This window comes from Canis aureus, chromosome 31, assembly GCF_053574225.1.
Source record: "Canis aureus isolate CA01 chromosome 31, VMU_Caureus_v.1.0, whole genome shotgun sequence".
Taxonomy (NCBI): Eukaryota; Metazoa; Chordata; class Mammalia; order Carnivora; family Canidae; genus Canis; species Canis aureus.
In genome coordinates this window covers 29,421,391-29,434,195 of record NC_135641.1, presented here as the reverse complement: position 1 = coordinate 29,434,195, position 12,805 = coordinate 29,421,391, and the positions used below count along the sequence as shown (strand labels likewise).

At 36.5% G+C, this 12,805-nt stretch overlaps 1 protein-coding gene across 1 annotated transcript in view; it reads left to right on the top strand.

Annotated features, from left to right (window-relative positions):
- Positions 1 to 12,805, top strand: part of ATP13A5 (ATPase 13A5) — a 106,553-nt gene that overhangs the window by 89,393 nt on the left and 4,355 nt on the right. Inside the window, exons 26-28 of the mRNA XM_077880102.1 lie at positions 1,622 to 1,796; positions 4,592 to 4,794; positions 11,319 to 11,407. Of these exons, the coding sequence (XP_077736228.1) occupies positions 1,622 to 1,796; positions 4,592 to 4,794; positions 11,319 to 11,407 (467 nt within the window). The remainder of the gene's footprint in view (positions 1 to 1,621; positions 1,797 to 4,591; positions 4,795 to 11,318; positions 11,408 to 12,805) is intronic.

Genomic DNA, 12,805 nt, shown 5'->3' with positions numbered 1-12,805 from the left:
TAGAGTTTTTATTGGGTTTTCCTTACATACACATGATTTGTTGAATCATTGGCCATGAAGTTGATCCCAATCTCTAGCTTTTTTGCAGCATGGTCAGCTCCATATTGAGTCATCGCTTTATCACTAATTTTCTTCGGGCCCATCATCTATCCTCTTGTTCATATAAACCATCAGGGCTACCATGTATAAAAAGACACTCCTATAAACTCGAGAAATCCCAACACTTTAGAGGATACATCCCAGGAACTGGGAATAAAGGTCAGCCAAATTCTTTATTACCCAACCCATCTGTGCTTTCCATTGGATTTCAAGCTCTTTGGGGCATATGAGGTGTCCTCCTCATCTCTGCATACCCCAACAACCTGTAGCCTAGCATCCTCCTGGGGAAACATTGATTACATTGGTAAAGACAAAGCCTCAGATAATTATGGAGCTTTAGAGTAAATGAGTTGGAAGACTTTGGAGACCATTGAGACATTCCTAACACTTATACTTTATAGATGAGAAAATGAAGCACCAGAGATTTCATGTGATTACCCAAGAACCCATTGAGCAAACTGAAGACCTACTTTAAAGTTTATCATCCCAAACTGGATGCCTACTCCTACTGCCTTGCCCCTACATGCATGAACAGAAGCCTAAGCATATGTACCCTACTTTCTTCCTTACATCAAAGAAACCAGTGATCAGCTATAAAAAAGGGGAAAAAAGGCAACAGATATGAAGACAAGAACTGAAACATGACTATAATGTTAACCTCTGAATGTACTGTATCTAATTCCTGACCATTCCATGCTTCTTTCTTGCACTGCTCTAAACAGTAAAGTACATTCCATTTTCATCAACTTGTTAGAATATATGGCTTCTAAGAAGAATGCAGTCATCTTTTTTGTTGTGTTGTTGTTGTAATTGTTCTGTTTAATACCTGCCCATTGCCAAGCCTTTAAATTAAAAAAAAAAACAACCCTAAGATCAAAACCATAATACATTTTAACACTCTCATCTGGAAGCAAGATTTTTTTATGAGCTATTTTTCCTAACCGGGTCTAACGTGCTCTAGCAGTTTTCCATTTATGCACTTATTCAGGATAGAACAGAACATACCTCTAGCATCTGTCCTGGTACACTGAAGTACTCAGAGAACGTTGGCTGAATGAATAATGAAGTGAGTACTTCTTTTAAAAAATACCCAGCGTATGAAGATGAGTCTAGGCTGATGCCTTTTATTCTCCTCATCTTAACTTTCCACCTTCCCACCACCGCTGAGAGAGAGATCATAGTACTGCTTTTCCATGTGGAAGGCCACCTTTTTATTGTCTATGGCATTCCTGGTCAGTCTGGTTGTTTAAAGAAAATATTTGCATCATATAATATGGTAAATGTATTATTTACAAGATTTTTAAACCTATTACTTTTAATTTCTGAAGGTGAAACAAAAGTATGGGAGAGGTAAAGTCCGGTAGCACTGGATATGTACCTAGGCAATGTGCTTACCTAGATGTAAATCCTCATTTGTGTTTCCTGAATCTGAACCCTAATGCCAGTCTCGAAATAATACGCATCTCAATCTTTTATTGTCAATAATGAAATTGCAATAGTGGAAAATGCATTTGTTTTTCAGTGAGTTCAACTCATGCCTACCCGAAGCTGGCTCCTTACCGACCTGCAGGACAGCTCCTCTCTCCCCCTTTGCTGCTCTCAGTCTTCTTGAACACTTGTTTCACCTGCATTGTGCAAGTCTGTGCATTTCTCTATGTGAAGCAGCAGCCCTGGTATTGTGAGGTCTACAGATACAGGTAAAGTTCAGTTTTTTAAACTTTCCTTTCTGAAGGTGATACAATGAGTACCCAATGCGATTGTACAATTTGGTTTGCAAATACACACTAAATTTTTAATTAACAAAAGTTGTGTCTCCATACTGCAAAATACCAGTGACAGAGTAGAACACAGAACACAGTTATTGGGTAGAGTCCTGGAGTGAGCCATGTGGGTGGGAAAAGATCTTCACATTGGTTGTTGATATGTAGATCCAACCATTGGTTGACATTCCCTGGTGGTTTGGAGATCATATAGACCAGAAGTCAGCAAATATTACTTGTAGAGATCTCTATGGACCTGACAGTCTCTGCTGCAGTTATTCAATGCTACTGTTGTAGTAAAAAGCAGCCATAGACAATACAAAAAAAGGTAGGTGTGACTGTGTTCCAATAAAATTTTGTTTACAAAAAGAAGTGTTGAGTTGGATTTGGCCTGTGAACTGTAGTCAGCTGACCCCTGACTTAATAGATTTACTTAAATTAGTTTGAGTTTTAAAAATGAATGTTTAAAATATTAGTTGATGGTACCATTGTTCTTATTGCATTGAACACTAGACTCAGGGCAAGGCTCTTTACCTCCCTGGGTTTTAATTTCTTTAATGATAAATTAAGGGTAAAATGAGGTGAACTATACCAAAGATATTGAAACTTTATTTTTTATGACAAAGCTTGTCTGGCCTCCAAAAGGAAAGGCAGAAAGGATCTGCTTTTTTTGAAGGAAGGCTTGTACAACACTCCACTGTGATCCTAAAAGCAGCAGAATCCCAGGAATCAGTGAAAGATTAAAAACTTTCAAATGATGTCTAAGATAATCATTTAGATCCTAAACTCAACAATTCAAGTATTACTTGAATTCATTTAAGTAGAATTCATTTTTGCCTCAAAACCAGATTTTTCTCCTAACTGGAGTACATATACTTAGAGAAATAAAAGTGTAGTGTAGAATGTAGAATTCATTTTTGCCTCAAAACCAGATTTTTCTCCTAATTGGAGCACATATACTTAGAGAAATAAAATTCAGATTGAATCCAAGAGCCAAGTTGGTATAACCCAAAGGGTGATAGCTATAGGTAGTCCTGCCTCTCTCACTAACTAATAGCTATGCCCTACTAGACCTTAACTTTCTTATCTGTGATGTAAGTATAATGGGGTACACTTTTATATTAAACTCTATAATTCAGGCCTTCTCTCTGTCTGTCCCCTTTGTGCAAAAACACTTTGTGACTACTGATTGTTTCTTTTTTTTTAAAGAGATTTTATTTATTTATTTGAGAGAAAGTGAGTGAGAGGCAGAGCATGAGTGGAGGGTGTGGGGGCAGAGGGAGAAGCAGACTCCTCACTGAGCAGGGAGCCCAATGTGGGCTTGATCTCAGGACCCTGGGATCATGACCTGAGCTGAAGGCAGGTGCTTAACCAACTGAGCCACTCAGGCATCCTGATTATTTGTTTCATTAGTGCATTCAGCAAACATTAACTGAACATCTACCATATGCAAAGCACATTTCAGGGCTCTAGGAAATCCAGGATAATAAGATTTACATCTATTTATTTGGAGCTAATTTCATCCCTAACCAACTATAAGGTAAAAAGTTTCAAGTGGAACAAGAAAGCTGATAGAAACTAATTTGTGAGTTTGATTATTTAAAAACAATAAACATTGCAAATAGATCAATCTGGACTGAGAAAACCCATCTCTTAAATATTTTTCTGAGCAAATATTCTGTGGCATTTCTGTGTTAGGTGCTAAGGATTTGTAAATTTGAGTAAAATAATAACAAAATAAAATCAAAAGAGAAATTTCATATTCAAGGAACTCTCATCCCAGAGGCAGAAAATAGAAATATGCAAATGAATAATTGCAGAGCAATGAGCTAAATGCAGCACTAGAAGTGAGAACGGAGGGCAGTAGTTAGGCTTGCCAGTGAATTAAAGACAAAGACATTCAGATAAAGGGATGCAGAGAGAATAAGGCCCCTGATGTGTACAAACTGATACTTGAGGAACAGAAAATATTCCTATATGTTTGGAGTATAAGGAACACAGGAGAATTGGCCAAAGATAAAGGCAGGATGGCAAATTGAGACCAGAGTATGAAGGTCTTCTGAACTTGCCTGAGAAGTTGTGACTTAATTAGCAAACTAGAGCCATAGACACTCAAGCAAGATTCAAATATAGGGACTAAATTAGTAGGCTTACATTAGTCCACAGAAGAGAAAATAACAGGGATGCCAGGGTGGCTCAGTGGTTGAGTGTCTGCCTTTGGCCCAGGATGTAATCCTGGAGTCCCAGGATCGAGTCCCACATCAGTCTCCCTGCATAGAGCCTACTTCTCTCTCTGCCTATGTCTCTGCCTCTCTCTCTCTGTGTCTCTCATAAATAAATAAAATCTAAAAAAGAAGAGAAAACAACACGCACAGGCACACATGTGCACAACACACCCTGCCATGCACACAGATGCGTGCGCACACATGCATACACAGGCACTCATGGTCATTTATTCTGAATTGAAAGGAACACCATAGAAAATTATCATTCAAGCCCTTCCAAGACAGGTCACTTGTTCTAAATGGAATGCTAGACAAAGAATAATTTTGACTCGTTTTAAATTTTATTTCTGCTTTGTCATTGTAAGAGGTGAACAAAATATGTCTTGGTAGTTACTGGCTGGAACAATTTGAAAGCTGAGATCTCATGGTAATGATAAATATTTTTTTACCACCACCTGGATAAAAATAGAATAAAAAATCCCATAAATACTGGTAATTCTTTTGTAGTAAATGCTTTCTGGACAGCCAAAGTAATTTCTCAACAAATGTGAGTTTGGAGAGAAATGGGACTGGAAATACAACTCTGATTCCTGGTTCAATTTTAAGTTTTGAGAGTACCACACTGTGGCCCATCACCACCATTAACTGCATCATGGTGGCATTTATCTTCTCTAAGGGAAAGCCATTTCGAAAACCCATCTACACAAACTGTGAGTATACAAAGTTTAATTTTTCTTTTCATATTTTTTTTTCCATTTCCTCACCCTCCCAGAGTTGCAACTCAGTGGTGAAAGGATGGCTGAACTCAACAAAATTGAGTGCTGAAATTTTTATTGGTTATATAATGCTGTCTTGACTTGATCTCATTCTTCTAAGTTCCCTGTCCAGTTATCCACCTTTTTCATTATTTTGTTCAGCTTTCTCCATTTTCTCAACTTTATCTTGTAATTAAAAATATAATTCTGTTTCACTTTTTTAAAAAAACATTGAGTATTGAAGGACAATTTTCATAGGGGTTAGAAGCCTGGGCAGAAACCTCCTCATTGGCAGATAAACATATGCATGCATTATTAAATGGTCTCATGAGTCCTGTCCCATTGTGAGTCATCAAGAATGATTTTAAGCACCTACAGAAATGTCAAGGTACTTTGTAAAAGACCTGCTTTAAAAAAAAATAATGTATTTGAGAGAGAGCGTGTGAGAGCACATGAGAGAACAGAAGTGGGAGAGAGGTGCAAAGGGAGAAGGAGAAGGAAAAGCAGATTCCCCACTAAGCAGGTAGCCCATGCAGGGCTTGATCCCAGGACCCTAGGATCACGACCTGAGCCAAAGGCGGACACTTAACTTACTGAGCTACCCAGGTGTCCTTGTAAAAGACTTTCTAATCAATTCAGATACTCAACCTCTTCATAGCTTTACAGCATTGGGCAAGTTACTTTAACCATTCTGTGCATTTCTTTAATCACCAAAGAGGATGAACATATTCTCATATTTTTAACCATCTCTCTTCTTCTCTGAATTGCCTATTTACATTTTTTATCCATTCTTTTTCAATTAGAATGTTGTTATATTTCTTATTTATTTGTATGAGCTGTTTATCCCTTTGTGATTTTACTCTCATTACCTTAATGCACAGTTTTTTCTCATTTATTTAAATGAGCTGCTTATTCCTTTGTGATTTTTCTTCTCGGTGCCTTTATGCACAGAGAGTTTTTTCTCACAGAACCAGGTAATCAGGTAGATTAATTTTTGTCTAGCTTTTTACATTTCTTTTAATGCTTTTTAAATCTAATGTTAATATTGGCATATAGTATGAGGTAGAGATCAAAGTACTTTTTCCAACTAGTCACTAGTTTTGTCAGCAGATTTTATTACTTAATATTTCTTTTGATCATTTATTTCTCAACTGAATATAATGCCACCTTTGACATACTTACATATTCATGTATTTTTATGGCTTTATTATATACACAATGTATATTATGTGAGTTTTCATATTATATCTAAATACTTTTTTAATTTATTTATTTTAGAAAGAGAGAGCATGAGGTGGGGAGGAAGAGAAAAGGGGGAGGGAGAGGAAGGGTAAAAGAATTTCGAGTACACTCCCTACTGAGTGCAGAGCCCATATCAGAGCTTGATCCCAGGACCCTGCGATCATACCTGAACTGAAACCGAGAGTTGGTGCTTAGCCAACTGCACCACCCAGACATCCCATATTATATGTGTTATATATTTACAAATTAAATTTTATGTAATTAATTAGTTGCTATGCTATTTTTTCTGTCTCATTAATATACCAGTCTCTTCTTGATATAGCACTATATTTTAAAAGTCATAGTTTCACTTATTTAGCTATAGTTTTTTTATAATATATATATTTTTAAGATTTTATTTATTTATTCATGACAGACACAGAGAGAGAGAGAGGCAGAGACACAGGCAGAGGGAGAAGCAGGCTCCTTGCAGGGAGCCCGACGTGGAACTCGATCCAGGGTCTCCAGGATCACGCTCTGGGCTGAAGGCGGCGCTAAACCGCTGGGCCACTGGGGCTGCCCTAGCTATAGTTTTAGAATACATTGTAATAAGTAGTAAGATTGGTATATCTTCATTAATCTTCACTTTTCAAAAATTTACTTCTGTTGCTTGCTCATCCTTCCAGATAAACTCTAGAACAAACTGTAAGGCTTTTTTTTTTTTTTTTTTAAGATTTTCTTTATTTATTCATAAGAGATACAAAGAGAGAGAGAGAGAGAGAGAGAGAGGCAGAGACACAGGCAGAGAGAGAAGCAGACTCCATGCAAGGAGACTGATGTGGGACTCAATCCTGGGTCTCCAGGATCACGCCTTGGGTCAAAGGCAGGTGCTAAACCACTGAGCCACCCAGGCATCCCTATAAGGCTTTTTTTTTTTTTTTTTTTAATCCCTTTTTGAATTCTGATACTTTGGGAAAAAATTATTTGTTTATACAATTTAGTTCTCCTCACATTTAAAGACATGTCATCCTTCTCCATTTGTTCATGCTTTCTTTTTTACATCTTTTATTAAATATTTGTCACTTTCTCCATTATAGATCCTAAACATTTAAGAAACTTATTTTATGTTTTTAAATATTTTTGTTTATATTGTGAGTGACTTTTTTCCCATTATATTTTTTTAACTGTTTATCACTAATACCAGTAAAAGTTATAGTGTTGTTTACCTTTATTTTCTATCCAGAACCCTTTCTGAACTTTGCTATTCATCCTTGATTCTTGAGTGTTTTAGAAAGATAATATCATCTGCATGTAATAATGTTCCCTCTTCTTTTCTAATAACTAAATTGCTTATTTATATTTTCTGTCAGTGTGCAGTCCAGAATTTCTAAGATAATATTAAATAATAGCCATGGTAGCAAAGCACTCTACTCCTTAACAAAAATACTTCTAATAGTTTTCACCTGTAAATATGATTTTGAATATTGGTTCCAGGTAGATTTACATCATGTAAAGAAAATACCCTTTATTTTCATGAAATCAAGAGTATGTCTTTAAATCAGGAATGGGAGATGTATTTCATTCATCTACTGAGATGAGTATGGCTTTTTTTCATTTTATTCATATTCTTGAGCAAAACCTACTTATTTCTGATGGATTATACTTTTGCTAAATTGAGTTTTATAGTTTTTTAATACCTACATTTTATATTGGATTAGTCTGATTTTTTTTATAGTGTTTGTTAGGTTTCAGTATTAGACTTGAAAATTCTTTTGACTTTTTCTTTCCCAGGAAAAATACTTTATAGATAGAAATAATCTATTCTTGACAGTTTGCAAGAACTCAGTAAAATCATCTGTCTCTAATTCCTTCCTTTGAAAGATTTTTTTAAAGGATTCATTTAAGATATCCTCTTTTTAAACTTTTTGCAATAATTTTTTTACAGATAGCTCTATTTCATTGAGATTATTGAGCCTTAGCATCAGATTTTGTGTGATATTTTCTTGTAATTTTAATTCCCTCTATAACTCTTTTAATATCTTCTCATCCTGTATGCATTGTGTATTATTTATTCTTAGCAGAAATGTATTTTTGCTGGCTTTCTTTAAAAATTTAATAATTCTCTATTTTCTAACTTATTAATATTTGGTTTTCCCATTCTTTCCCCCTTATTACTTTCTCTGAAAAAAAAATGTAATGTTTGAATTGACTTTGTAATGTATGTGTTTTCTTTTATTTTGTGAAATTGGAAAAGCATTCAAGATGAATAATTATAGTTTGGTTTATATTCTTTACATTTTCGTGTGTCTCTACTTATGACTGAATCTCCTCTTTGACTCACTAATTTCAGAATAGTGATTTTTCATTTTCAAGTGGGCAGGGATTTTGTTTTCATTCTCCTACTACTCTTCTTCTCAATAGCTTATAAATAAAATGGACTTGATTTCTTTTTGACCAATAGATGTTTAGAATTTTGGTTTAAATTTGTATGTTGGAAGGGAATTTTCATTTAAATTTGGTTAATAATTTCTACTTTTATTGTCATGATCAGAGAATCTAGCCAATAAAATTTCTGCTTTGGAGAATTTACTACAGTTATACCATCTCATTGCATAACCTGTAATCTCTAATTTTCTAAGTAAGTTGTAGATATTAGAAAAGTAAGCCCCATTCCTCTTACTAAGTTAGAAAGATACATTTACTACATTAAACTTGCTTTAATAATTATTTACACTCTTTGTTCACCACCACCCCTTTTTATAGATAGCTGTTTTGTCAAAGATTTTGAGAGCGTGCTAAGATATTCTTTAATTTTATATTTCCTATAAACTTCTTCCTGAATTTCTTATATTTCTAAGTTTTGATTCAACGTTTGATAATGCCCTTGGTTCTTGTCACAACAAATCAAGATTTCACTTTCTGTTTTAAGGTTAATTACTGATAATTCCTGTTTTAAAATTGTGAATATATTTTATAAGGAGGGTATGATATATTGCACTGGCTAGTACTTTTATTTGATCAATAGCTACAAAATCTTTTTACATAAATTGAAGTAAGTGAGAATTGGATTAGTTACATCATAGTCACTTAGAGCTTGTGGGTGAACTCAAGCCCTATGTCAAATATAACTGATAATTTTAAATAAAAAAGTTTTATAAACAAATAGTCTAACAATATAATAAATAATGTACTCTCAAAAGTCCTTAGGCCTACTATTAAAATACCGAGAGATTTTATTTTAATATAATGGACAGGTCTGTATCTTTCTTAGTAGACTTTGACAGGAGATCAACTTTATGATGATGAGATATAAAAAAAATACAAATTTAATTTTTATGGAAACAGGTGTGAATATTTATGATCCCTTCCCCTTCTTTGTCTGAAAACAACCTGTAGTGGCTTGCCCAGGGCCTGTCTTTCCAAATTACTTGTGCAAAAGGAGTCCCACTCTTTCAAGTTTCCTCATCAATAGCAATTGATCAGAGGAGGCAATATTCATTTAGTTCTTCATTGTTTTCCAGTTAAAACTGAATTAAATGAGGGCCTTCTAGTTTTGCTTCCATAATGGTCATTTGTGCACACACATGGCCTGCTTTTCAGATCATTAGTCTAAGGACATTGTGACATGCTTAGCACTCAGCTCAGTTGCTGTGACAGCCAGGCCTTCATCAGCATGGACATTTGAAGCATCATCTTCTTCCCAGCAGCTGGGTCCCTGGGACATGAAGACAATGAAATAAATGAAAAATCTATATAGCCATCTCCAGGCTCTTCTTATCACCAAGTTGCTCAGATCATTTTATTTTGGGAGATAACTGATCCTACTGCTCCTGCTTTTCTTCTCTCTGCCTCACACCCCTCCCAAGCAAGCCTGGGTAGTCTTCTGGGAGGTGTTGCATCTGGTTGTGTGTGTGTGTGTGTGTGTGTATACATATACATATATACGTGTGTGTGTGTGTGTGTGTATAGTGAAGCTTGGAAGAGTATGAAGGAGTGTGTTGGTGCACAAGAGTGAAAACAGAACTCTGGTTCCTTCAAAAAATAAGGCCAGCTGTAGAGGGGTAGTCACCTCTGATTGCTGATTGGTATAGACATATATATATCGAGTTGGGGACTGGCAGACCATAAACACTGGAATAAAGGAGGTAGAGAGAATATATGAGAAATCTACTTTATAGAAATCTAGAATATACTAGAAAATCTAGTTTGTTCATGAATTGTAAAGCTCGTAAGAATCATTTATATCATAGTGACACAGATTAAATGCTATTGTTTTGGTCTGAAGGTGCTAATCTTATCAAAAATATTTATAAGGCCCCATCTACAAAGTGCCTAAAAGCTCTAAAGACACAAGCATGGGTGAGGTTGGAGGGCTAAGAACAGTGGTGTTGACACAGTGCATCCTGGGAAGTTTAGCTCCCCAAAACAAAGCCATTTGGGTGGGTTGGAGAGAGAGAACCCAGCAGACGTACATGAGAGTTCCTCATTCTTTTAGTTCAGAGTCCTAAACAGGACATACAAAGTCATTTTTAAGTGGTTACAGTCTAGTAGATACATAAAGGAAGATCTTGCAAAGCAGAGTGGCACATAGCCATACGAAATAAACTTTGTAAGAGAGGTTTAGAAGTCTTTAAAAAGAAAATGGTATTCGAATTTGCCTTCTTAAGAAAAAATGAAACTTGCCAAGACAGGAAAAATATTATCTACACAGGGTATGTTTTCAACAAAGGCCTCTGTGGAAGTGGCAGGTTTGTGATTTAACTTCCCTAAGATACCTAAGGAAGATCAGAAATCAGACTGTGGAGGGCCTTGACTGTCAATCAAAGACCCCTGGACTTTATTCTCTAGACAACCAAAGAAGAATGAAGTGGTGCCAAGAGGACCGACTATCCACTCACACATGATTCACTAGATGTGTAAGGGCCTAGAGAGTCAGGCTTCTTTGGTGACCAATTACATGGGCTGGTCCCTGCAGGATGTCCCAGCTCCCCCGGACTTCTCAGCTGAGATGCCTCCTTTATGGAGTTTACTATATAGTTAATTGGCAGTTTTCTGCTCCTCGCCTTTGAAAGAAAGATGTTATGATTCTGCCTTTGTCTTGTAAGCATTAGAACATATTTTAAAGCATATGAGGATATATCAAAACATCTGAAGATGTATCCGGTATTTGCCCAACAGAGATCATTGATTCTGCAATGTGTGCCAAATTATATGAAACATTCATTTAGCATCTAAAAATAATTTTGGTGTTTCTTCAGATATGTTTTCATTTCTGCTGATGTCTGCCTTGGGCCTCACAGTTTTCATTCTGTTTTCTGACTTTCAAGCTATATACCATGGAATGCAGGTAAGTGCTATTCATCATCTCATTTGCAGTGACTCGTATGTATGATGGGACCATATCTGCACCATAATTTGCAAGTTAGTTATTACCATATTCTCTCTGACCATTTAATATTGTGAGGCTCTTCTCATTTACTAGAGCAGCAGTTCTCATTGACCTGACTCTCACATGCTGCCCTCTGATTGTTTTCAGATGATCTATATTATTAATTGAGAACATTTATCCTATTCACACCTAAAAATACTATGTGTGGATAGTTTATCCTTCCATGTTATACTAACATAACAAATTAATGTATTAATACAATAACTAATTCTTCAAGTTTAATTTTTTAACATATAGTAGAAGTCCTTTATAATGTAGCTACAAAAGGAATAAGAAAAGGCAGACTTACAGGCCAATCCTGTTCTGTCTGTCAGACATCAACTATAGGGAGTTTTATTTCAGTGGACATCACTTAATCCAGGGTGCAGTGGGTTAAAATAAAATTTATGAAGAAGTCATTGAACCCATTCTTGGAGCCAGCATTGTGGGAGAAATAAAAGAAAGAGAAGGATTGGCTTTTGATTTGCAATCTATAGTTTTATTGTGAGGATGAGCCACCCTCAAGAGAAATAATGGCATGGTCACCTGAGACCACCCATGCTTGAAGAGGGTATAACATAGAAATGGGAAGAATACAGGAGGGAGGAACTCTCGTAGGGCCTGTAGCTATCATGGGAGGCTTTGTAGAGGAGGTGCAACTTGATCTGTGCCCAGAGGATAGGTTAGATTTTGCTAGGTAAGACGTAGGGATCTTTCCAACCTGGAGAACAGCCTAAGCACAGAACTGCTGAAAGAAACACTTTTGTCTTGGAAATGCAAAAGAATGTAGGGTCACAGAGATAAAAATCAAAAGCCAGGCTTGTTTCACAGAACACTTGAAAGACTGGCAAAGATGGAGGCAACATGCTGTGGAATGTGGGGAAGGCATGGCTAGATGAAGGCAGCTGGGGACAGTTGGGATCTCTCCTGAGAGCAACGAGGTCATTGAAGACATCCGAGCAGTTTTTCAGCAGGGCTTTAAAGACTAATTAGCCGATGGTAGGAAGGCTATATGCTAGAGCAGAGAGGCTGTGGGCACAGACACAGTTAGGAAATGAAAACCTAGACCATTTAGTCACTTACAAGACATCATGAAGCTTTAGAGTATATTTGGCACTGGAGCTCCATGGATGAGTAAGATTGGATACCGCTTTCAAGTCATTCAGGGGCTGGGAGGGAAGACCATCCCACAAGCAGATAATTCCAAAGTAGTGTGGCAAATGTCTTCTGGGCCAAGAGATGGAGAAGAGACCTCCCAGACCAGCACGGGGTGAAGGGCAGCAGGGAGGGCAAGGGCCAGGTTCTCTGTGAGGATCT